A 23,520-nucleotide genomic window follows, 5' to 3' on the forward strand; every position below is an offset into this window, starting at 1 on the left:
TAGGGTGATGGTGCAAGGGCTCGCTGAGACCAAAGTGAATATTTATGCTTAGACGTAAGAGTGGATAATTAGGTGATATACCTGCTCAATCAAGAATAATCTTGATGTATAGTTAGAACTTACATATATTTAAAACGCCATAGGTGAACATCTCTGTGGTTTACACCTTCGTTGTTTGATATCGCAATCTTATTGTCCAACACAGAGGCGGATGCCAGCAAATCTGCAGTGCTTGTACCACAAACTATGAACTCTGCTGCGTTTTCTGCTCATAGGTGAATGTGAACATTTATGCATCTATGGGCACCCACTCCACACTGTCGCCATGACGCGGCCGGCTGTTAGTTCTGCCATCGCAGAAAATCACCGAGTGCATGAACGGCGTTGTTTCTTTTATAACGCAGACAATTATCTGCCAATCTCCGTACATCACAGCGAGGCCTGCGAGATTTCGTAAATTATACTTAGCCACACATGTACTCAGCTTGTATTTATTATATTGTACTTGAGGTGAAAGGCATCTTTGTGTATAGTTGGCCTAACTATAACTGGCAACCGGCTGTGTAACTGCAAGTACTCAGAGTTTGAGGGAACAAATATACCATTACATAAATTCTAAGGATATGTATGGTTGCTAACCAATATAGCGCCCGCGAACAGCCATAAAGCATGCAGTGGGTACACTAAAACTTCGTCGTTTGTGTCAGCAGTGTTTCTCCTATAAGCTCCTTCTCGTGGTGATCGACATCAGCCAAGTAAGCATTCCAGGCCTGTAAAAGAAGTTGCGCATAAGACATGAATGCGGTTTGTAAAATGAGTAGCACGGAGCCCGAAAATGATACTAACCGGCAGATTTATCTCATGACGAGCAGGAAGGATGCTTCTCCAGAAATTGAATGCCGAGTCGTGACAGAGATTGCGCTGCCATTTTTCCTTCTTCACTTCACCTAAAACACATATGGCAGTGTAAGGTTCAGAAACATGTCGAACAAGATATTGAGTTTACTCACGTACTGAATTGCGAGCTCTTGGGCCACAAAAACATCACAACCGTATGCATCTTTTCAAAAAGTACAACCCTAAGCTTGTTAGCACATGGAGTCTTTTATTTTTTTCTTACAAAACACTTCAATATAGCCTTCGATTTTTATCAAACCTCATAATGCAATATCCTCGAGGTATTTTACGTATTGCTACTTTGGCAGCTACATAAAAGAACATCATGTAACACCACTGCATTGTCTTTGTGGTAAGGTTTCACAGTCGCAAAGAAATGCGCGGAATTTATTGAGCATAAGCCTGCCGAATGTCATGGTTTTCTGCCTAAAGTACATGTAGGTATACGTTTTAGGAAGTGACAAGAATCAGCACATAAGTACAACCAGTTGCTTACAAGAAAAGGTGATAGTTACATGTGAATATTTGTATTACCTGTGGCAGCACTCACGGCAACGCCAATTATTAGTGTGGCAAATATGGCGAAAAAACTGGCCCACAGGTAAGACAGATGGAAGAGAATGAACGGTTTTTCACGGCTGCATAAAGAAAAAAAAAGAAACCGAACTCTAACTCTTAGGTGCTCGTGCACACAGGAGCACAAGTGCACGTGCAGATATGATCGTATAATTATAGTGGCAATAAGCTCGATCTCGAAGAATCGTGTACAAGCAAAACTCGCATCTAAAAGAAACTGTGTAGTTCTAAATTTTTTTTTTCGGTGCTTACAAATATATACCACATCCGTATTTGAATGAGCATAAAATGTAGTAGTATTATGTCAAGGGCACTTACTGCACAATGACAATCCAATTAGCCATCTTCTGGGCTCATAATAATTTCCAGAATATTGGCTGAAAACGCACTAAGCCATTCAATTTTCAAAGAAAAGGCATTTTGAGTTGATCTATTTGGTGTCTTGGCATTACTGGTCGGCAAGATATATGCATCTTGTTTTAGTTATACAAAAATATTGGCATTATTAAGCCGTTATTTTATGCGGTAAGAAATACCGCGTGTGCTCAATGATCAGACTAAGCGATTCTAGCATGAATGCATTGGTAAGATTTGGGCTAACTTACGGATTTGGTGTGAGGACGAACGTATTATTTACTGCAGAAGCAATGCTACTTTGATTCCCAGGGCAGCTGTCAAGTGACACTTCCATTCGGGGAGGTCTTCGTCCACTTTGAATAATTGTAGTGATGTGTCAGAGTTGGTAGAGAATCATCGAAAGTGTTGCCACCCCAGCTCCCTGCGCCATATATATTTTGGTGCTTAAAAATAATGCTTAAAAGCAAATATCCAAAATGAGTCAACTACCTGGTATAAAACATGCAGCTATGGTATCTAGCAAAACGCGTAGCATGGTTTTATATGTCTTACTATTACGTAACATTGAAGAATTGCATTCTCCAAGTAATTCATAGTGATATCACTTATATGAATAGTTTCAGCAGGTCGTTTCTGTCACTGTCAACAATCTTCAAGAACTCACTCGGCGTTAGACAGCTTAGTCATGTATTGTATGTCCTCCATATTATTATCTCTAGCATATTTATATGGTGTACCTCATTTACCGCTGACAGTGTGAAGGACCCGGATGAGCTTCAGCGTGTTCACCCATCAGATGGCGCGAAGGGCGTGGTGCAAAGTATGCCACTATGTTCGGTTTTCGCAGGACAATGAGAAACGTGCTTTGCGCGTACGACGTGTACTTTGCCCTATTGGTCACTCATGCTCATTGGCTCGGCAGGAGGGTGGAGGAAGAAGGCTTGTGCTTCAAGTGGTGTCACCTAAACGTTTGCGATGAAGGTATGGGCCGCACGAGTTCTACTTCACTCGCATCAGTGCTTGCGTATGCGAAACAAGTGAGCTCCAAGCTTGAAAAATCATAGCATGAGTAAGTTCCTTATGCTGAGTCCCCACTGCCAGCGTGCATCTGAAACACACGTAAAAAAATGGCAGATCCCACGTACAGTGGGAATCGGTGATATGCGAAGCATCAATCAGGAAGATTGATATACCGCTTTAAAGTTAGCGAAACGTTAAGAGGTGGAGGTAAATTATGCCGTACATGACTTCCATGTTATGATTAATATGTTTGGCCGTTCCATTTTCTTTCGTCATCTATTACGTCACTTGATACATATAAAGAGCTCACGAAAAGGCCACGAGCGTGCTATAAACGCAGTATGTAGTCAAGTTTTACATGACACAGATGCCATAAGTATCATGTTTGTACGTGTCATTTAACTTCGTCGTCTATTCTTGTCACGTATTACCAAATTTGTTATGTGTTGAAATAAGGTAACTGCAGCGAGCGTGCTATGAGCGTAGCATGTAGTCACGTTTTACATGACACGCATATGATGATTATCAAGTTCGGACGTGTCATTTACAATCGCCGTCCGTTCACGTCATGTAAAATTAAATTTGGTATATGGAGAACTAGTGAGACAGCCACAAGCACATCATCGTTACAGTGTGTAGTCATTTTTGACATGACACGCATACCATGATTATCACGTTTGGACGTTTCATTTACATTCGTCGTCTGTTCATGCCCCGCTATACCAAATTTGGTATATGTGGAGCTAGCAAAACGGCCGCGAACGCATCATGAGCGTGGCATGTAGTCATGTTGTTACATAACACGCATCGCATGATTATCATGTATGCACCAGTCACATATATTTATTGTTCATTCACGTCCCGTAATACCAAATTGGTTATATCCGAAGCTAGCGAAGGGCCCAATACACTCCGACGTAACGTTGCTGCGGGCGCAGGCTGGGCGCAGCGACGCCACACTAGCGAAAGCTGAGCACTCTATAGTATCACGCCAGGAGCGACCGGCACGATCAGTGCCATCGGCGTGGCCCGGCGGCAACTGGCACGAAATGCAACCTGCTGCATTTCGCGCCGGCGGCGTTTCCCAGACATTCCCATGTCTGCCTTTCTTCGTGACGGAGGGACGCCAGGCGCACTCAAGGGCGCATGCATCACAGCAACGCAGCGCGGCGCTCACTTGTGAATATATGGCAGGCAGATCGGCGCGTCGCGTGGCATCGCCGGCGTGACCCGAAGAAACGAACACCGGCGCGCACGCGTGCATGGTCACGTCGAAGAGCATAGGCGCCTTGTGTGTGGCATGTAGTCATGTTTTGCATGACTTGAATCTCATGATTATCATATTTGCACACGTCTATGTACATACCTATGTCATTCATTCACGTGGCGTAATACCAAATTCGGCATAAGTGAAGTTAGCAAAACGGCCGCCAGCGCATCATGAGTGAGGCGTGTAGGGATACTGCTACATGGCACGCATGTCATGATTATCGTGTTTGCCCTGGTCATATACCTTCGTCATCCATTCACGTCCCGTATTACCAAATTTGGCATATACGAAACTAGCAAAACGGACGCGAGCGCATCGTGTGTGTGGAATGTAGTCATGTAGTTACATGACACATATGATTTTCATGTTAGGGTCGGTTCTTGTGTTCCCCATGCAGTCAGGTCATACCACACCAGTTTTACAACATGTGATGTGAACAAAACCACCGCAAGAGCAGCAAGACCATGAAATATAAATTATGACATTCATGACACACATATAATGATTTTCATGTTATGAATTATCACTGATGCTTGTCATACAATCATGGTATGCAATACCATTTTCTGTATCGATACTGTTATCTAAATGGCCAGGAGAGCTGAAAACTGTAGGGGGATGGATAGATAGATAGATAAGCTCAAAGTCACCGAAGTTAGCCAACAAACGCTTCACATTTAATAACAACTGTGGCAGTTAGTTCAAGCTAGTATTGATTGCTGCGCTTTATTTTCATACGTCCTTTGTCTTTCAGCAGCGCATTGCATTTGTCAACTTCTGACAGTTCTTCCCGCTCTTTTCCTGTGTGTGTTTGTTAAAAGCGGAGCATTTCTTAGTCACATGAGGTCGCGAAAGCGGTGGTGGTGTATACATATTTTTATCTTTTTCACATGTGCATCATATGCATATTTTCTGTTTTTCCTCCTGTGAGAGCGAATCAGGGTGCTTCGATGTACTCCCTCTTCTATGCATCAAAAATACGCTTAATACAGCATACACAGTAAGAACGACGCGTTCATCACCGTGGAGGCATACGTGACCTGTAAGAAATAAACTAACAAAGAATGCATCGATTTGCTTGATTTCCAGTTCAGTCAACAAATTTTGAAGCCGAGAAAAGCTACAAAGCATTGTTGGTAGTGTTTCACTATAGAGCACATGGATCCTCGAAGCAGTGCTGAAAACGCAGACTTAAAGGGCCACTCACCAGGCACCTAAAATACAAAAGAGAGCACACTATTCTTTTCTGATATTTATTGTCCTTTTTGGCGCGCTACTGTGACACAGTAGTTCTCTTGACATCTATGGTGTATACGCTCTCGATTAGTTGATATACGCGAAATATGCCATGTGATTTGTCTCCTGCACTGCTTTGCCATGCAGCCGCCCATCCGTTCTTCTTTTTACTGGATGGATGTTGTGTACAATCAGCCGATTAAACGGTTTTTGTGTTAACAACTGTGCAAGCGGCGATAACAGCGTGCAGCCAAGAAGTGCGAAATCATGAGAGGCTCTAGCGCTTAGTTCTGCTATTGCTCACGTGCATTCAAGAACTGAGGGGTGAGGAGTATCCATAGTGTGTATGAAGGAGAGGAGAAAATCACCTCATCTTTAAACACGGGGTGGTGAGTGGCCCTTTAAAACGAAACGTACGGAGAGGACCTTAATAGCTAAGTCTATCTACCTTCTTTTTCTTTTATTGCTGATTGAAACCTGCACTTTTATTGACTGTCGCGAAGTCTTATTCATTTGTGACAAGATGGACGATTATGAATAAAAATGGCCCGACAACAATCTGTGGTCAGCGGCGGTTACGCCTACAATATTTGCATTATGCGCGCAGTGTTTAGCCAACAATGCTATAGTGTAATAATGAAAGCTTCCTGCATCTGCTTTTTTTGCCATTTTGGAGTGTGTGTTTCTATGTCATGGCTGAGAAAGAGAAACTGTAATAGGGAATAGTCGAGATGCTCCTCTTATGGAAGCGAATGCTCCTTTGCTCTGCTGGAGTGAGTTGAGATGAGAAGCACGGACGGTATCTGTTCAACCAGAATATGGCGCAGTCGGTATGTTCAGAGTGGCTTCACCGCAGCGTTCATGAGCACGCCATACGCACAGGCATCTTTGCTATTGCAAGGTGGAATGAGGGCAATAGACAGTTATAGTATACCGGGCTTACCGGGCGTACCGTGATAGCGGGATTGAAGTTTGCGTGCGGAAGTACATACGTTACCCGTACCGCTTACCGTACGCTTGCTATTTTTCTGATAAAACGTTACCGTGGCAGCACAGGTGTATGTAAAGTACGTACAACGTGGCGGCGCTCTCGGACGCCTGCGTCGAAGTAATTTTGGCGTAGTTGTTGAAAGATTCACTTTGTTCGCAGCAAAGAACTGTTTAAAATGACTTCGCTTGTCTTCAGTTAGCTTCGATGAACGAGCATTACGGATAAGTTTGTGTAGCTTTTGAGATAGCTTCCGATTTGGAACGTTTCTCGGTCTAACTTCAAGATCGGTGTAAAGAAATCAGCAACACAAATGTTTTCGCGTTTGGTACATGGTTCATATTTATTCACTTTTATTCTTACTAAAATAAACTGATTGTAACAGTGCTTCGTGCGGTGGCATAGGCAAACATTCTCGTTTTCTTGTCGTTTTCGCTGTTCTTTAACTTACTCACTATCCAATAGGTGGTGTCACCGTCCCAGCTGCGGCACGTAAATTACGTAAACGCTATCCTGCTAAAGTATAAGGCATTGCCCACAGCTAACGTTTGCTGCAAGGTAACGCTATTTCATTAACCTCCGCTATCGTGCTAACGGTAAACTATATCTGTCTAGTGCCTCAAGGGTGTATTATTCTAGCTGGTCGTAGCTAGAATATTAAGTCGAGTATTAAAGCCATTGCGAAATCACCATTCTTTCTCTCAACATGGGCTCAATGACGGCGCCTCATTCTAGTTGTTTTGGCTGATGAACGGAGACAACCACCAAACCGCAATACATACCTTCGAATGAACAAATGGACGTAAAACAGCCAGAAGACATAATCCCACAAATGGTGCTGTGATACCATTGTAAACCATCAGGAACGCCTGAAACAACAGCGAAACATTTATAAACTCAATATAAAAGAAGTGAACACCAGTGAGACGTTGTTTGCTAATATTAGCTAGGCAATCGAAATAAGTGAAAAATAAAATACGCAAAATTTCAGCAGAGCCGATCATAATTCTTATATGTATCAACCGCGTTGTAACTTGCTGCTACCAGTTATCCCCTGCAGCTACGTTCTTGTACCAACCAAGAGTGACCTACTGTGACTGTATGTGCTCTGTAATATATGTATGTGCTCGGTCTTTCCATATCTTTTCAGCCCACCTTTCGGTTTTCCCTTCCTGTTCCGGTGTGAAGGGTAGCAAAGAGGTTGTCCTAAACTAGTCAACCTCCCTGCTTTTTCTTCTCTACTACTCTCTTCTCTTCGCTGATGTATTGATGTTTATTCTGCCTCACAACCCCTTCTAGTTCCCTCATGATTGTACTGTACGTTCTTAAGCGTACGTGACAAACATCCACAAGCAAACTCCTACAGGCATGCAGCTAAGAAAAAATATTTCAATCGAATAGTTTTCAGATATGTTCAGAAGTATGATCATATAGTTTCTTAATAGTCATAACAATAGGATGTCTTTCTTATGAAGACCGCGCTTATAAAATACGTTTTGTAGTCTTTTTTGTATGTAAAGATATCCATACACTTACCCTCGTCACAGAACCCATGCGAGCGCACAGCGGGCTGTAGAGTGTCATTACTATGCCCAAACTTAAAGCTGAGACAAGATAAAACAGTCCGCATCTTCGTCAATTTTAAGTAAACATAGTAGTATAAAGTTTACTTACTGGCACCTTACATTGATTTTCGTTTATTTACACAGAATATATATCGCCAAAATTTCCTTCAAAATATTAGAATGCATCATTTTTTTATTAAAAGGCACTTTGAATTGCGCTACGACTAGTTGTAATTTTAGTATTTTGCCTCTTTATAATACTGAAAACCTAACGGTTGCATTTTATGAATGTATTTATTTTTATATTGTTAGATCTGTTATTTGAAATGAACGAAGCACGAATAAGACAGCGAAGTGACATTTTCTTTTATCGTGTAGCCGTTTAAAGTTTTGTCATATATATATATATATGTTATTATAGCGTGCTCGTATTTTAATGCTTGCCGCTGGTTCACTTATTTTAGAAAGCGTTTTGTTTCTTCGAACACTTCATGTAAAAGTATTGAGTGAAAAAAATATCTTTAATAAAAACCACAGAACATTTTCAGGGGTGCTTAGGCATGTTCCTGCTGTACTGAACAGAGAAGTGAGCTTAGAAAAAAGTTGCTGATTAGAAGAGGGCGCTACGGAATAGATGGATATATATCTAGCGAAAATTCTATAGACATAACTGAAATGTATAGGTGCTCATGGTGAGAGGCTGGTATTCGTGCAATAATGAAGTCACATCTCATAAAATACAACAGATCACGATGCATTAACAAATGCCCTAAAATACATGCTAAAGAACCTAATAGCTATATCTGATGTTTTCTGACCTCTTTGATCGAGTATGGTGTTTTAAGAACCACCTATGTCAGCAAAACGAGTCCTTTCCTTTTTTTATCATGAAAAATTGGGGGATATATAGTCATTTGCATGCATTTATCTGCGCGACACTATTTTCTCGCACATGCTAGGAAAATAGGGGAATGTACAGCACAATGAAAATAAAGGTTTTAGGACTGTATCTCAGCTGCGTGCTCAATGCTCACTGTGTCTTATTTTGAAATATAGTATACCACAATATTCATGCACCTACTAGCACAATTAAAAGACGCTGTGCTGTTTTGCTCTCCATATTATACTGAATGAGGTGAAAGTGGTGACTGATACTGTTTAGCGTACCTGTTCCACGCGTAATCCATAGCACGTCATTCTCAGCACTTTTGTAACGACGGAAAATGATGTCGACGTACAGAATAGCAGTTTGAGAGTTGATTGTTGATGATAGGGTACTTCAGATGGAGTGAGCAGGCAGAAAGAAAAATGCAAAAAACACAGTTTTCAGCCAAGTGGCAACTGTGTTAATACGTTCAATATTATTAAACCTTAAATTATTCGCAGGTGTAACGTGCACTGAAAACTAATGTTATGTCTAATATGACGGTAATGAATTCGATAAATCAGACACGCAATACCGCTAGAGCATATCACTTCTGATTATCAAATTCAAAACAGAAACAACGATACAAATACTATGCGAGAAAAGAAAGTCGCGTATTTGGTCGAGTAAACGACCCTAAGTTTAATGAGCTCCCCCGCCTTCCACGGCACCCACTTTCTGTAATATGGCCCCATTCCAACCAGATATAAAACGATTCGTTGACATTGAGATAGCTTGACGAGGATAATAAGGAAAGTTCATACGAGTGTAATTTGTAGGACATTGTAGACATCTTTTTTTTATTCAGTAATAGCCCAATGCTCCTTGCGTTTTACGAAGGTCAAAAAGAAAATTTAAAAGGCAGTGAAAAAAAAGTCCTAACTGCACCGTCTTTCCAAAAAGTATATTGTATTATGGGTGTAACATGTCATAACGAGATGCGAATAAGTTAGTGGAAAACATTTGAGAGACGCAAAGAAAGCTATCATGTAGTGGTGTTTCTATAACTATATTTAATTTCTCTGGCATAAGTCTCTCTTGTTTTTCGTGGATTCCGTGTTGTCCTCGCCGCAGTGGTTTTGTGGCTGAGGTACTCGGCTGGCGACCCACAGGTTGTGGGATGGAATCCCGGCTGCAGAGGCTGCAGTTTTGATGAAGGCCAAATTCCCTAGGCCGTGTGCTCAGATTTGGGTGCACGTTAAACAACACCGGATGGTCAAAATTTCCGCAGCCCTCCAGTACGGCCTCTTTCATAATCAAATGATGGTTTTGGAACATTAGACCCCACATATCTATCAATAAACTGCGTGTTTTAGGGTAAGCCTATTGTAACAAGTTTACTGCTTGCGTATGACTAAGCAGCCGTTTAGGCCGGTTGCTTTTGTGCTCGTTCCTGCCTTATTTACCTAACATATCAAACTATCGTAAATATTGTGGTGTGGTTTTTTTTTACAGAAGTGTCTTGTTTGGTTCTAAAACAGCGAGCTCAAGTAACAACAAACATCTTTGTCACCCCCAAAAGTGGGCCTCATAATGAAATCATGTTGGGTACTTAAAACGCTACATTTGCATAGCGCTAATTTGCACTACCAAGAAAAGTGTTGATTTTTGTCTGATTAATTGCAAGCTTTATATTTTGAAATCTTGAGTTTATCAAGAAACATATATGTTGAAAGAGATTTGCTTTGTTCATGCTAGCAGAAAAAGGAATAAATTACATTTTGGCTACTCTTTAAGAACAGGCTTTCTATTTCAATTATATGATTTGCGGAACTTCCCATGTATGTATGTATGTATGTATGTATGTATGTATGTATGTATGTATGTATGCATGTATGTATGTGTGTATGTATGTATGTATGTGTACCTTCTCGCCGTTGGCTAAAATCACGGGGCTCGCTGATTGCCTTGTCATCCATTGACAGTAACATGAACAATAAATGCTCACGACAATGCCAGCGCACGCAGGAAGGGCGATATTTTGTTTCTCCATTCCGCACTGAGATAGCGCTACAATCTCTGGGCTTCTACGAATTCAGCTGTGGACGTTGTCGGGATTTCGAACACAGTTCCGAAACATGAATGATTGAAAAACAGCTTTAGTTTACACGTGCGATATTTAACAGCTTCTTATAAATTTCGTTTGATGCCAATGTTGTAAAACAGCGTACCATGCACTTAATGCGATATTACAGGGTCACGATTTTCATGCAGCTGCCAGCATCAAACCAAAGAAGAATAAGTGAAATGAAAAAGAGGACCGAATGAAGGGGAGGGGTGTCTGCATACTAATGAGGATGTATGACATCCCAGGAAGGGTTAATGAAATAAGAGTAGCAATAGAGGGCATGTTTCTGCGAATGAACGGCATGTATTATATGTGGTACCTCGTTGCGGCACTCGCGATACCAGCGAGAAATAGGCCGGGAAATCCAGGCACTTCCATTAAAAAGGTGTTGATATAGTATGGCACAATCTGCATGTAATAAGAAGTGAGATAAATAGTTTTTATCGCGCTCTTCATAGAAAACACACAACATGTGTAAATACGTTGATTCCTAATGTTGTCGCACTGTTGGACATTTATCGTACCAAATGCTAGTACGGCTACCCCCATTTTCGAAGGACAAGGTATTAAAATTTGTGGAAACAACTTTATGGATTAGATCAGTGGCTGATATATCTGTGTAGGTGTGGCGAACATTAAAGAAAACGACGGTTAACTTCTTGTAGTCGTTAAAGATTCAGCAGCAAAGAAGACTTGTAGCCTAGAATAGTGTAGTAATGCTTGCGTGTAGAAAACAACCGAAGACTTTTCAACCTGTAAACATTATAGAAGAGCCGCCGGATAAGACATGATTAGAGCAGGAACAATGCGCAAAAAAATTACCCCTATACGCACATACGAGTCTCATTTTCCATATTGCAAATAGGTTATTAACTAATCTTCAAGGTAACAAACATCCTCCTATATAGATGAAAAATATAGAGATATAATATGCAGTTTAATATATATGTTTTGGCTAACTTCGAGAAGAGCTACTGAATAATTACGTAAACCCTTGTCTAAGTACCTGAGTGTACATTTAGTGAGGTGTGATAGACTGATAAAATGACTTTATTGATTTTAACGTGGGAAAACCAGAGCTTAATAAATTTAGAAAAAACTAACAAAACACTTGGGCTGACATTTTGTACCTCTTTTCGCGATTCTAACAGCTGATTTCATATTGTAGCGTTAGCTACATTGGCCGCGAAAAAGCAGTTTCACGCGCACGTGCAGTCGCGGCAATGTCTGTGTAAAGTGCGCGAGAAGCCTGTTTTTTCTCCGCGGGGCGAAACCTCGAGACAGTTTCGGGCTCGGATGTGGCCAGCCTGACAGCTAGGCCGCACATGCTTCTGATACAGCACTTGAGAGCCCGAAACTGCCTCGAGGTGTCACTCTGCAGAGCAAAAACCGACTCCTCGCGTGCTCCACACAGACGTGGCCGTGGCTGTACAAGAGCCGTGCTGCGCTTGTGCGTGCAGCGGTGACTGCGTGCCTTTCACCGATCTGCGAATGCCATAAGAGGGACATCATCCCTCGTCGCGTCTGCAGCGGCGCTATACATACACGTAATGGGGTAATTGTCAGCGTAGATAGCTTGCACGGGACGTCACGCTCGAGCACTCGCGCGGCGGTAGCCACACTGGTGCAGTCGGCGCAGTGGTGCCGGCATTGCCACGTGAGCAGTTCGGGGAGTGCACGCGTTTGCTGCTGAGCTAGCAATTGCTTTTCGCGCTTTTTCTGCGGCATGCCGCTGATAGCGAGCAAAATACTTTTAAACGCGACCTACCGCTCAGACTTTACGGGGCCTGCACGCGTGCGGTATGCGGAAAAAGTGCGACTGTGCGACAACGAGGACCCCTTCATGCTGCGACCGGGCACGGACACGGCCGGCGATGTGGACTTGTTTCCGGAGATAAGTTACGGCGACATTTTCAACTACCTCGTCTTTTCTGCCAACTTCCTGACACTAGAAGAGATGAAGGCTTTCAAGGCTACCAAAGCACATAATTACTTCACAAGCGGGTGGGTCAAGTCCCTCTCGGCGAAACAGCTACAAGACGATAAAGTGCTTCTGCTCGGAGAAGTAAGCGACCAGGATCTTTTTTCTATTTCGACGGTTCGAAAATCTTGCACGGAATGCTCGAAATAGAAACGGTCGCGCTAGAAGAACTCTTAGCTGTTTCCGGTTACATTTTGATTGATTGATCGATTGATTGTAGGGTTTTAACGTGCGGCCGCAACGCAGGCGATGAGGCGCGCCAAAGTGGAGGGCTCTGGTTTAATTTTGACCAACTGGGGATCTCTATCGTGCGCCGAAATCTCGTACGCACGGGCATTTTTGCTTTTCGCCTCCATCAGAAAAGCGGCCGCCGCGGCCGGGAATCAAACCCGTGACCTCATGCTCAGCAGCACAACGCCTTAGCCACTGAGCCACCACAGCGGGTGGTTACGTTTTGAGACGCGATCAACTGTGACGAGCGCTCGCGCAGAGATGTGGGCAAGAAACACTTGTGCATTGCCTTTTTTTTTTCTCTTGCAGGTGAACAATTCGTAAAGGTTGCGGGACCAGCCTCTGCATGTGTGGATTTTGTGCCAGAAAAGCGGGGTCGTGCTCACTGCTCATTGCACCTGATGGCGGGAGCAGGTGAGGCCTGTTCTCATGTTGGAGCCTGCCTGTATGCAGTTGAAACAGGTGTAAAGATGAAAAACGCTACAAGCTGCACCTCAAAAACGAACATCTGGCTTCCAGCGTACGTGGAGAAGGTGCAGTTCAAGAGGCTAAAGCACATCGACTCCACTTCGTCGAGAGGGAAGAAGCGAAAACTGGACGACGTCATTAACAGCAGCAGTTCAGGAGTGCACGAATCAAAAAATCGAATGGACATCCTACCAGCAACCCAAGAGGAGCTTGGTAACTTGTACAGAGCATTTCAGAGCCCAGGTGTCACACCGGCAGTATTTTCTGTGCTTCCAGAGTATTGCGAAAGCTTTCAGGAGCCTGTAAAAACACAGCCTGCCCACTTGTGAAAGCTGTATCTCGAAGAGAACTTGGAAGACAACCTCGACACGCTTTTGAAGAAGGCTGACGACTTTCTTGCCACTTTTTCCATCAGGGACGACACAGTGAAGACAGTTGAGGCTGCAACAAGGCAACAAAGTAACTCAAAAGACTGGTTCCTTTACCGTGCTGTCAAAGTGACAGCATCAGTGATGAAAAGTGTGTGCCACACGAGTGTGCAGAGTGCTAGCTTATCGCTGGTAAAATCGATTTGCTACCCTGAAAAAAATTCCCTCAGAGTTCCTGCCGTCAGGTGGGGCTTAGAACATGAGCGAGATGCTTTCGAGGCTTACAAAGCCAAAGAAGCTACAAAGCACCAGAACTTTGAGTGCCACAAGCCTGGACTCCACCTGAGTGCTGCTAACCCGTTCATCGGCGCAACACCGGATGCCATCACCTCGTGCAGCTGCTGCGGGAGGGGTGTTGTGGAAATTAAGTGCCCATTTTTGCTGACAGATGCTCAAGATATCACCACCAGCATTTCGTGTCCGAGTTACACGGACGGAAAACTTCAGCTTTTGGACAATCATGCGTACTACTACCAAATTCAGACTCAGATGACAGTGTGCCATGTTGACTTTTGCGACTTTGTGGTGTGGGGACCAAATGTGCTGCACATTGAGAGAGTGAGACGCAATGATCAGTTTTGCACAAACATTTTTTCTTACGCAGACAGTTTTTCCGGAACGTCATTCTGCCCGAGTTGCTCAGCCGATACTACACGAGGCAAGACAGAAGTCGTGAAGAACAGCCTGCAGACACAGTAGAGTACTGCGTCTGTCGTGGACCGGACACAGGCAAGATGGTAGCTTGCAACGAGGCGTGCAGCTACAAGTGGTTTCATTTCTCTTGTGTCGCACTGAAACGGGCACCAAAAGAGAAGTGGTTTTGTCCCGAGTGCAAATAAGACAAGGACTAATGTCAGGCTTCCACAGTTTATTTCACCGCCTGCCAGTGTGAAGCAACAGACTATATTGATGAAATTTGCTAAAAGAGCACGCAAATGTTTCTTGTGACAGGAATGTAAAATGAGCTTGCAGTCTTAAAATAAAGGACCACATGGAGCGACAGCGACAATTGTCGCTCAAGAGTAACTGAATGGATGCGGTGGGCTAATACCAACGATGAGCTGTTGCGGACACACATTCATACCACTGACCTCTTTATTAAGCCCTCAGTGCCATGTTTCTTTCAAAACGAACACTCTGCACGTGACAGCCAGACAACTTTGAACACACGTAGCATCAGAATACAAAAATGTGTTGAAACTGCATTGCACAATCGTATTACTGCCAACCTACAAACAACATCAAAGTAATAAATCTCAAGAAGTCGCATCACGTGCAGTGGCAAGGGTAGTTGCACAAATTTGCAAATCAAAAGAGTTGTAAATGTAACGCACGACACACAAAATATGGTACACTTGAAACACAGCAGCGCATAAGATCCAAACAAAAAGGTAAATGGTCATCTTGCCAGTCCTTGGCTGGCAAAAGATCATTCTGCCGGGAGTGCTACTGTACACATTTCGAACAAAACAAACAGCAGAAACAGAACTCAAGAATTCGAGTGTAACCACAGTGGCACTGTAGAAATTCCAGTTTCCATTGATTATGAGGTTTAACAAGCCGACGCTACACAGGCGAGGCACACCATAGTGGAGATCTATGGATTAATTTTGACCACCTAGGGATCTTTAACATGCCCCGAATTCCCATACACAAGAGCGTTTTCGCTTAAAAAGAATGTTTCCAATCACAGCTGACGATATATTGTCATCCGTAAACGTAAAGCACTTGCGCAATTAGCAGACTGTTTTAGTGATGCTACTATTGAAGGGCACAGATTAGACAGGGCACAGCAAACGGTAACAATTTTGTCAAGTGGAGTCAAATTATCTCCAGGTCGGCAAACCGCATAGTCGATGGGCAGCGTGGCCTTCAGAATTACATACTTATTTCTGATCAGCCCGATCACCCTCTCGACATGAATCCTGACATTAGCTAGTTTCCTGGTGCTTAGCACGTCTGCTGCCGACAGTTGCTTCTTGCCCTTGGTGAACGCTGGCACGTGAAGTCTTGCGCAGTAGAAACCCACACTTTCAGACACATTGAACCCGTGGTCTGCAAGAACTACGTCACCTGAAAGTAAGTTGTCCAAAAGACCGCAGTGCTCTGTTATGTGTCTATCGCTAGCACGCCCTCCCCAACCTTCAGAGATGAAGTTAAAAATATGTTGAGGTGCAATGCCAATCAAATACTTTGCCGTATTGCTGCCTTTGTGTTGAGACCATGTCTTACTTTGGGGCAAGTACGATGAAGGCCTTTCTATTTTTATCTCAAAACAGTCAATGATGACTGCAACATTTTCCCCAGAAGAATCGTAGAAGGCTTGAGGCATTGTGCGTTGCAAAACACTTCTAGGCAGCCAAAATATTTGAGATTTAAGGCGGCAGTAGGCAGCATGCAGCCATTTGTCGAATATGCGCGACACTGTGGCCTCTGACACGTTAAATCTAAAAGCAAGGTCAGTGATGTGCAAATGTAGCTTTAACTTCATCAAGAAAAGGAGGAACTCTTGAAACTTCAGCAAGCTGTTGTTGGCGTTATGCGACACAAACCCCGCTACAACGTCGAACAATGCGTAAAGGATCTGAAAACTTGCCATGCCGGTGTAGTAGACAACTTTGGGGTCACTATATTTCAGGGCATCTTCAGTCAGCTCCAGCAGCTTGTTTTCATTTTCTTATTTTTATTTTTATTTCCAGGTACTGTTGGCCGATTGGGCCGTTACAGGGGTGGGATAAAAAACTGACATAAAATCCGTCATGTCATGCGTAAAAAAGAAATGCATAGCCGATACAAAAGGAATACATCACTATACTACGTTCTACGACTTACATGCTACATCACATACATCACAAAATACACTTCCCAATATTACATCCTACGACGTACATGAGACAAGTTACAGCAAATAGATTCATAGTCAAAAGATGACAGGCACACACACCAAAAACAGCAATCACCGTTTACGAAGATTCACTTAGAAAATATTTCGTAACAATGTTCTCAAAATGTTCTGCAGTTTGAGAATCACGTATAGCATCGGGTAATACATTACAGTCTTTTATTGTTCTAGGGAAAAAAGAGTATGCATATGTGTTCACACGACATTGAGGAACTAGATATTTTCTGAGGTGGTCACTTCGTAGGCTCCGCACTTGACGGGGAATTAGGTACTGCTCTGCATCAAAGTTAAATGTATTTTGGGAAAGCAGGAACAAGAATTTAAGTCTGGCTATGCGACGGCGGTCCACGAGGGGTTGTAAATTTAATTCTTGCAGCATCTGTGTTACAGAATCTTTACGAGAATATTTTGAAAGAATAAATCTAGCCGCCCTTCTTTGTACCCGCTCGATGTTTTTAATTAATCCTTTTTGATAAGGGTCCCATATGATGCTTGCGTATTCCAGTGTAGGCCTTACTATTGTTAAGTACGCTGTTAACTTTACGGGAGCTGGAGCCAGTTTTAATTTGCGACGTAAGAACCATAACTTCTTTTCAGCAGTACAGCAAATATTACTGATATGTTGGGTCGAGTTCAGGTCTTCAGATATTGTTACTCCTAAGTATTTACATTTCTTAACAGTAGCTAACGCAGTGGAACTTAGTTGATACTCGAAATTTTTGACGTGCTTTACTTTGTTTGTAACTCGCAAAACAACCGTTTTTTTCTTTATTTATTTGCATTTTCCATGTTTCGCACCATTTCTCGATAGATGCCAAGGCATCGCTGAGTATTTTCTGATCACTATGATTACATATTTCTCGATAAAGTAAACAATCATCGGCGAACAGTCAGACAGTAATATTTTGATTCATGTCGGAACAAATATCGTTAATATAAACGAGAAATAACACCGGTCCGAGTACGGACCCTTGAGGGACTCCAGATGTTACGTGTAAACGATCAGACTTGTAGCCGTTTATGTCCACATACTGCGTCCTACATGTCAGATATGACCTGACCCATACTACTACATTGTTATTTATGCCAATCTGCTTCAATTTCTTAATTAATTCGTTATGAGGAACCCTATCGAAGGCTTTTGCGAAATCAAGGCATATTGCATCAACCTGTCTTTCGTTATCTATTGCTTTTGAAAAGTCTTGGATGGTCTTAAGAAGCTGCGTTACGGTTGATAGCTTTTGTCGGAAGCCGTGTTGGTTAGGATGTAGTAGTTTTGTATTTTCTAGGTACTGATATATAGCTTTGGATATAACATGTTCGAGGAGTTTGCATCAGACGCAGGTTAAGGAGATTGGCCGGCAATTTTCGATATTCTGCTTGTCTCCGGTTTTGTGTACCGGGACCACTTTTGCTACAAGCCAGTCGGCTGGGACCCGTTTTTGTTGCAAGGAGGCATTAAAGATTATTTCCAAGTATCGGGTAACCCATTCAGCGTATCTACGCAAGAAAGCATTTGGAACCCCATCCGGACCAACAGATTTATGTTCTTTAATGTTTAGCAGGAGCGATAGTATTCCTTCATAGCTAATGCGTTCTTCTGGCATGTCAGACATATGAGAGAATGATGTTGCTGTAGTTGAAGCACTACATTCGGAATCATTTGAAAAGACAGACTGGAAGAACTTATTATGGTAAGACGCAATTTTCGAACAGTCGGTCATGATTTTGTCGTCAACAACAATGCTGTATTGGCTTTGAGGGGTTTGTGACAAATGACGCCAAAACTTTTGGGGGGAAGACACCATGAAGTTTGTAAGTGTTTCCTCGTAATATTTCTGTTTTTCTTGCCTCAGCGTTGTACGCAACTGTGAAGATAAGTTTGATATCTTTTCATGATTTTGACTTTCCTTTGCCGTCCTATTTTTCGCTTCAGACGAACTATCTCTCGCGTTATGCAGGGATTATGCCTATTCTTTCTCTTTTTTTCTTAATGGTACGAATGAATTTACACAGTGAAAGATAATGGTTTTGAATCTTGTCCACAAAGAATTGACGTCATCATCAGGGCTCAGACTGTCTAGATTAAACGATAAGTAGTCAATGATGCTCGTGTCATCAGCTTTATAAAAATTGGGGATATGCGCAATACATTCTTTACCATTTGATGCAGGAACGTAGGCTTTAATTTGTACACATACTAGTTGATGGTCCGATATGCCATTTTCTACTGCTACCTGATAATCTCCAAACCGTCCCTCAAGAAATACTAGATCTAATATAGCCTGCGCTGTTCCCGTTTTGCGAGTGCCTTCCTGTACTAACTGCGTTAAATCGTTAGCGAAAGCAATGTCAAGCAGCACTTCACAGTCAGCTCGTTCCCGTCACTCTATGGTAAGTGATTTCCAATCAACCCCAGGCAAGTTAAAATCACCGGCAATTATTAACCGCTGGTTTCGAGTCTTCTGTTTTTCTACATAGTGCTGAATCGCCTCTAAGTATTCAATTGATGTGTTAGGGGATCTATAGATTGCTCCTATTACGACTAAATTGGTTCCTAATTTTACTAGGCACCGAGCGCTCTCGTGATTAGGGATACCATTCATGGTTACAAATTCAATATTTTCCTTTATTATGGTTGCAACTCCTCCATTTTCTCTATCATTACGTATTATCTTAAAACGTGGAGGAAATAACTCGTAATCTTGTATTTCTGGTCGCAGCCACGTTTTAGTAACAATAACCTGTGAGGGTCATCACTAGCGAGCACATGTTCTAAATCACCGACTTTATTCACGAGACTTCAAGCATTAAGGTTTATAAGTCGAAAATCTGCATCCTGGATGAAGGTATTTCACTGGCCACTATCTCTTGGTGTATCCTTTGGCAGCGCACCTTTGGTTTTCGGCAACTGCCGGATCCTGACACGGCTATTTTTAGAATAATCCCGTACGTAGACGTTGTTATCTACAGTAAGCATGTCTCGGTTCAAGCGCACGCGCGAGCCTTCTTTTTTTTCTTTCAACACAGACTTCCAGAGCAGCTTGCGCTTATTCAGTGTCTCTTTTAAATAGTCGTCGCTAACCGAAATACCACTCCCTTTTAGTTTTCCGCAGCTATTGAAAACCTTTTCGTTTTCCTTATAATCATAAAGCTTCAGTATTACTGGCCGAGGCCTTAAGGGCTCTTCTGTGGATTTGTTGGATGTGGCTTTCCGACTCTGTGCATCCGCTCTATCGTTTTCACGTTAACACCGAGCTTTTTCTTCAATACTTCTACAACTACCTTTTTTTCAAGTTCTTCTGAAGTTTCATTTTCAGTCTCCGGTATACCAAACACCTTGAGATTGTTTCGCCACATTCTGTCCTCTAAAGCAACAAGTCTTTCCTGTTGCTTTTACAAAGCTGAATTCAACCTCTCAGTTGTGTCTTTTAGTTCAGCAAGACTTGCCGTTTGGTCCCTACAAAGCTGTACAGTGTCTTCCAGGGCCTTACGTCTGTCGCTAAGGCCGCTTAGGTTGGCCTGAATTGCCTTTTGGCCATCACACAACCCTTGTACAAGTACTTTTATATCGGGTCCAGGGTCACCCGACAACAGCAAACATAGTGATGAAAAAGCAGAATACACCACCCGTGGGCACGGCAGCACTACGAGAAAGCGATTGTCGCTCTTATAAGACGGGTATGAACTAACCTGTTGAAACAGAAGAAAGTTGTTTGAGCACATCGCCCAAGCGTTGCCGCCGTGCCCACTGGATGTTGCCAGCGAGGGTGCTTGCTTTATACGGTCTTGCCACGGCGCTGTTCCACCTTGGTTCCTGATGTCGAGCATGTCGATGATAAACGGGTGAAGTTCCAATTTGGCAGAATCAACCACAGCAGCCGGATCACCCAGGCGCATGCTCCATGCGTTCCCATGGAAGGAAGCGCAGATGAGAATCACCTGTTGAAACAGAAGAAAGTTGTTTGAGCACATCGCCCATGCGTTGCCGCCGTGCCCATTTCGCGCAGCATAGAGGCGCTCATTTAGGGATAAGCACTCCATCTTCATGGCTTCAATGTCACTCATTGTGAGGTCTGTCTGGACTGCCATCCCTGGAACAAAATTAAGTTGCATGGATTATCAAGCATTCCGAAAAATTCACTTGAGATGCGGAGAGGAGTTATGGGCGACGGAACTGGCAAATAAGCATGCGGAGATTTAAGATCTGAAGTAATCCGCCGTAAAAAAAAAAACTCGCTCCCCTTTTGGCACACCCGGTTTCAAACCACGACGACGAAAGTAGAGAACACGCAGGACTAGCGCTAGTCCTGTGTTATCTAATTTTGTCCCGTCTTTATCGCGCTACTTAACCATGTTTCACAGTTCGAACCAACAAGCGCACATTTTTACCTGTGGACGCTCACCTGTTTCGTCACTGTTCTCTACCCCGACTCCTTCTTCCGCTGGCGCCGGCAACGACGAAGAAACGGCAGCTGCGTCCGGATGCGTCGTCCCTGTTGTTTCCATTGCCTCGGCTCTACGCTCGGCGTCAGCTGCACGGGCCTGGTTCCGTCGTCTTTTCGCGCGAGCGTGGCGTTCGGTATCTCCCGGTTTCGCGCTGTAGCCGAGTAACAGCGTCGGGGCCCAGTCGGGGTCCGCCTCTTCCCACAGCTGTGACGGTCTGCCTACGGACGCAAGGGCATGTTTAAAAACGAGATTCTCCGTACTGCTTCCAAGTCTCTCAGATAAATAATTATCGCGCACACGCCGATGGCTTACCTTTTACAAAGTGTGCGCCACAAACACGTATGCCAGTCCTCTTGATGTTGAGATCGGCGCGGTTTATCCGCGCCAGCCACAGACTACGTCGTTTCACACATAACTCTTTCGTGCGGTCGCCCTGATGCTCGATTACCTTCGGAAGGCGGAAGAAGTTTTTGTTTGTTGATTTGGACCAACAAGTACGGTTTGAGCATCCCACAATTGCACAGATCACCATTGCGACGCGCTGGCAGCGGACGCACGATCGCTACGGCAGACCGCACCACTGCACCGGAGTGGCCGAATGGTATCCCAGGGTTCCTCACCGTGACGTCAGTGCAAGCCATGTATAGTACAGCGATGGAGCAAGAGTGCTATGCAGCATGGTCTGAGCCATGACCTACTACACTCCTGACCTGCCCAGAGAGCACCTCTTCCAGCGCCCACGTTCTAGTTCATACCTTCTGCCGCTAGGGCCGTCACCTACGAGCGGCGTGGCGCTAGGCAGCACCTGTTCGCTGTCGTCTGCTTCAGCCATCGCTGTGGCAGTGCAAATCGTTCTTATTGTGCATGAATTGTGTATGAATGTGTAAAATATGGCAAATAAAGTGATATGATTCCTCGTCAGAGTTGGCTGCATTCGTGTGGACGTTTGAAGCAGAAATAGAACCGTAAAAAAAGCACACAAAGGGTCACAGTGGCAAGCAGACGGGAACTTTTCTACAAATGAAGGAAAATTTATTATGAAAATATTTCTTGAATGAAAACGTAGTCCAACGAGATAAAAAAACTATTGTTAGGCATTCATTGTTCACACTGAATCACGATGGTTCCAGACGATACGCATACACAAATTGCAGAAGATACGCAGAAACACAGTAGGTCGTGTGCAGAAACTTGCAGACGGCAGATAGCTGCAGTAGTCAGCTCTAATAGTGGCCGCGTGCAGTTTTTTTTTTTTAGATGAGCTGACACCTCAAATGTAAGTATGGTGTATTGCTGCGTGCCATATTGCAAATCGGAACAAGGCAAACAAAGTAAAGTAAGTTTTCACGAGTTTCCTGCCACAGACATACGGGAAGAATGGATCGAGGCAATTGGAAGAAAAGGTGAGTCTTGTGTTTTTGAGAGTCGTTTCAATTCAGAACGAGTTGCAAGCTAGCAAGAAGCACCAGGGTGCTTTAGTAAACTTTATTTCCGTGTGTTATGCTAATTCACTGAGCTAAAAAACATGAAAGCTTTTTTAAAGTACCGCGGCTAATATGGCAGGCTCCACAAATAGTGCCAAGAAATTTAAATATAGCACACAAGAAAAAAGTAAATATACGAAATCTGTAAATTATGTAAAAATGCGTAGCGGTGGGTTGCGAGGGGTTCGAGCACCCTTCCCGAAGGCTGCCTCAACAAATGCCGCCGAAATCCATAAAAAAATTAATGATATGAAATATTTACGTGCTGCCTCCACAGTTTGTCTCTCTGTGTGTGTGTGTGTGTGTGTGTGTGTGTGTGTGTGTGTGTGTGTGTGTGTGTGTGTGTGTGTGTGTGTGTGTGTGTGTGTGTGTGTGTGTGTGTGTGTGTGTGTGTGTGTGTGTGTGTGTTTAGCGATGGACAACTCTTGAACACTGGGTGTCACTGAAGTTAGCGACCGAATTTGGTCAAATGTATTTCTCATCTCAAACTTCTATCTTCCCATACAGCTTTGTTCGTTTCTGTATAAGCTTACTTAAGGTAATTAGAAACGTTACGCCGGTAACGAAATGTGGCGATTAACTGTTCACTCTATATAGGGCTGGCAGGCGGTCGGGTATAATGACATAATTGAAGTCCTTCGTGCAATGAGCCCATCGGCTCTGTGAGGGTTAAGA

General features: G+C 43.4%; 2 protein-coding genes across 6 annotated transcripts; both read right to left on the reverse strand.

Moving 5' to 3' along the window:
• Positions 1-475: 475 nt before the first annotated feature.
• LOC142784705 (uncharacterized) lies at positions 476-21,956 on the reverse strand. 5 transcript variants are annotated; one of them, XM_075883206.1, is made up of 8 exons: positions 21,674-21,956; positions 21,319-21,579; positions 20,606-20,854; positions 7,127-7,213; positions 2,079-2,251; positions 1,432-1,535; positions 847-947; positions 476-770 (listed from the first exon to the last, which is right to left on the reverse strand). In XM_075883206.1, the coding sequence occupies exons 5-8, from the start codon at positions 2,162-2,164 to the stop codon at positions 684-686; spliced, it is 378 nt and encodes a 125-aa protein (XP_075739321.1). In that variant the 5' UTR covers positions 2,165-2,251; positions 7,127-7,213; positions 20,606-20,854; positions 21,319-21,579; positions 21,674-21,956; the 3' UTR covers positions 476-683. The 5 variants fall into 4 exon arrangements, 2 of the variants coding, with proteins under 2 accessions (XP_075739321.1, XP_075739322.1); XR_012888736.1 differs by having other exon boundaries at positions 20,606-21,579; XR_012888737.1 differs by lacking the exon at positions 1,432-1,535 and having other exon boundaries at positions 20,606-21,579.
• LOC142784706 (uncharacterized) lies at positions 14,864-16,687 on the reverse strand (the record flags this gene model as incomplete). The annotated part of the gene is made up of 1 exon (XM_075883208.1): positions 14,864-16,687. A coding segment is annotated over one exon (990 nt), but the record flags the coding sequence as incomplete, so codon positions are not given.
• Positions 21,957-23,520: the final 1,564 nt, after the last annotated feature.

This window comes from Rhipicephalus microplus, unplaced genomic scaffold (genome assembly GCF_043290135.1).
Source record: "Rhipicephalus microplus isolate Deutch F79 unplaced genomic scaffold, USDA_Rmic scaffold_15, whole genome shotgun sequence".
NCBI lineage: Eukaryota > Metazoa > Arthropoda > Arachnida > Ixodida > Ixodidae > Rhipicephalus > Rhipicephalus microplus.

Coding starts and splice junctions, on each gene's coding strand:
- LOC142784705 (XM_075883206.1), bottom strand. CDS start 2,164: ATGGAAGTGTCACTTGACAGCTGCCCTGGGAATCAAAGTAGCATTGCT. Junction 1,536..2,078: donor TTCGTCCTCACACCAAATCC/GTAAGTTAGCCC, acceptor TTCTTTATGCAG/CCGTGAAAAACCGTTCATTC. Junction 948..1,431: donor TGCCGTGAGTGCTGCCACAG/GTAATACAAATA, acceptor TATGTGTTTTAG/GTGAAGTGAAGAAGGAAAAA.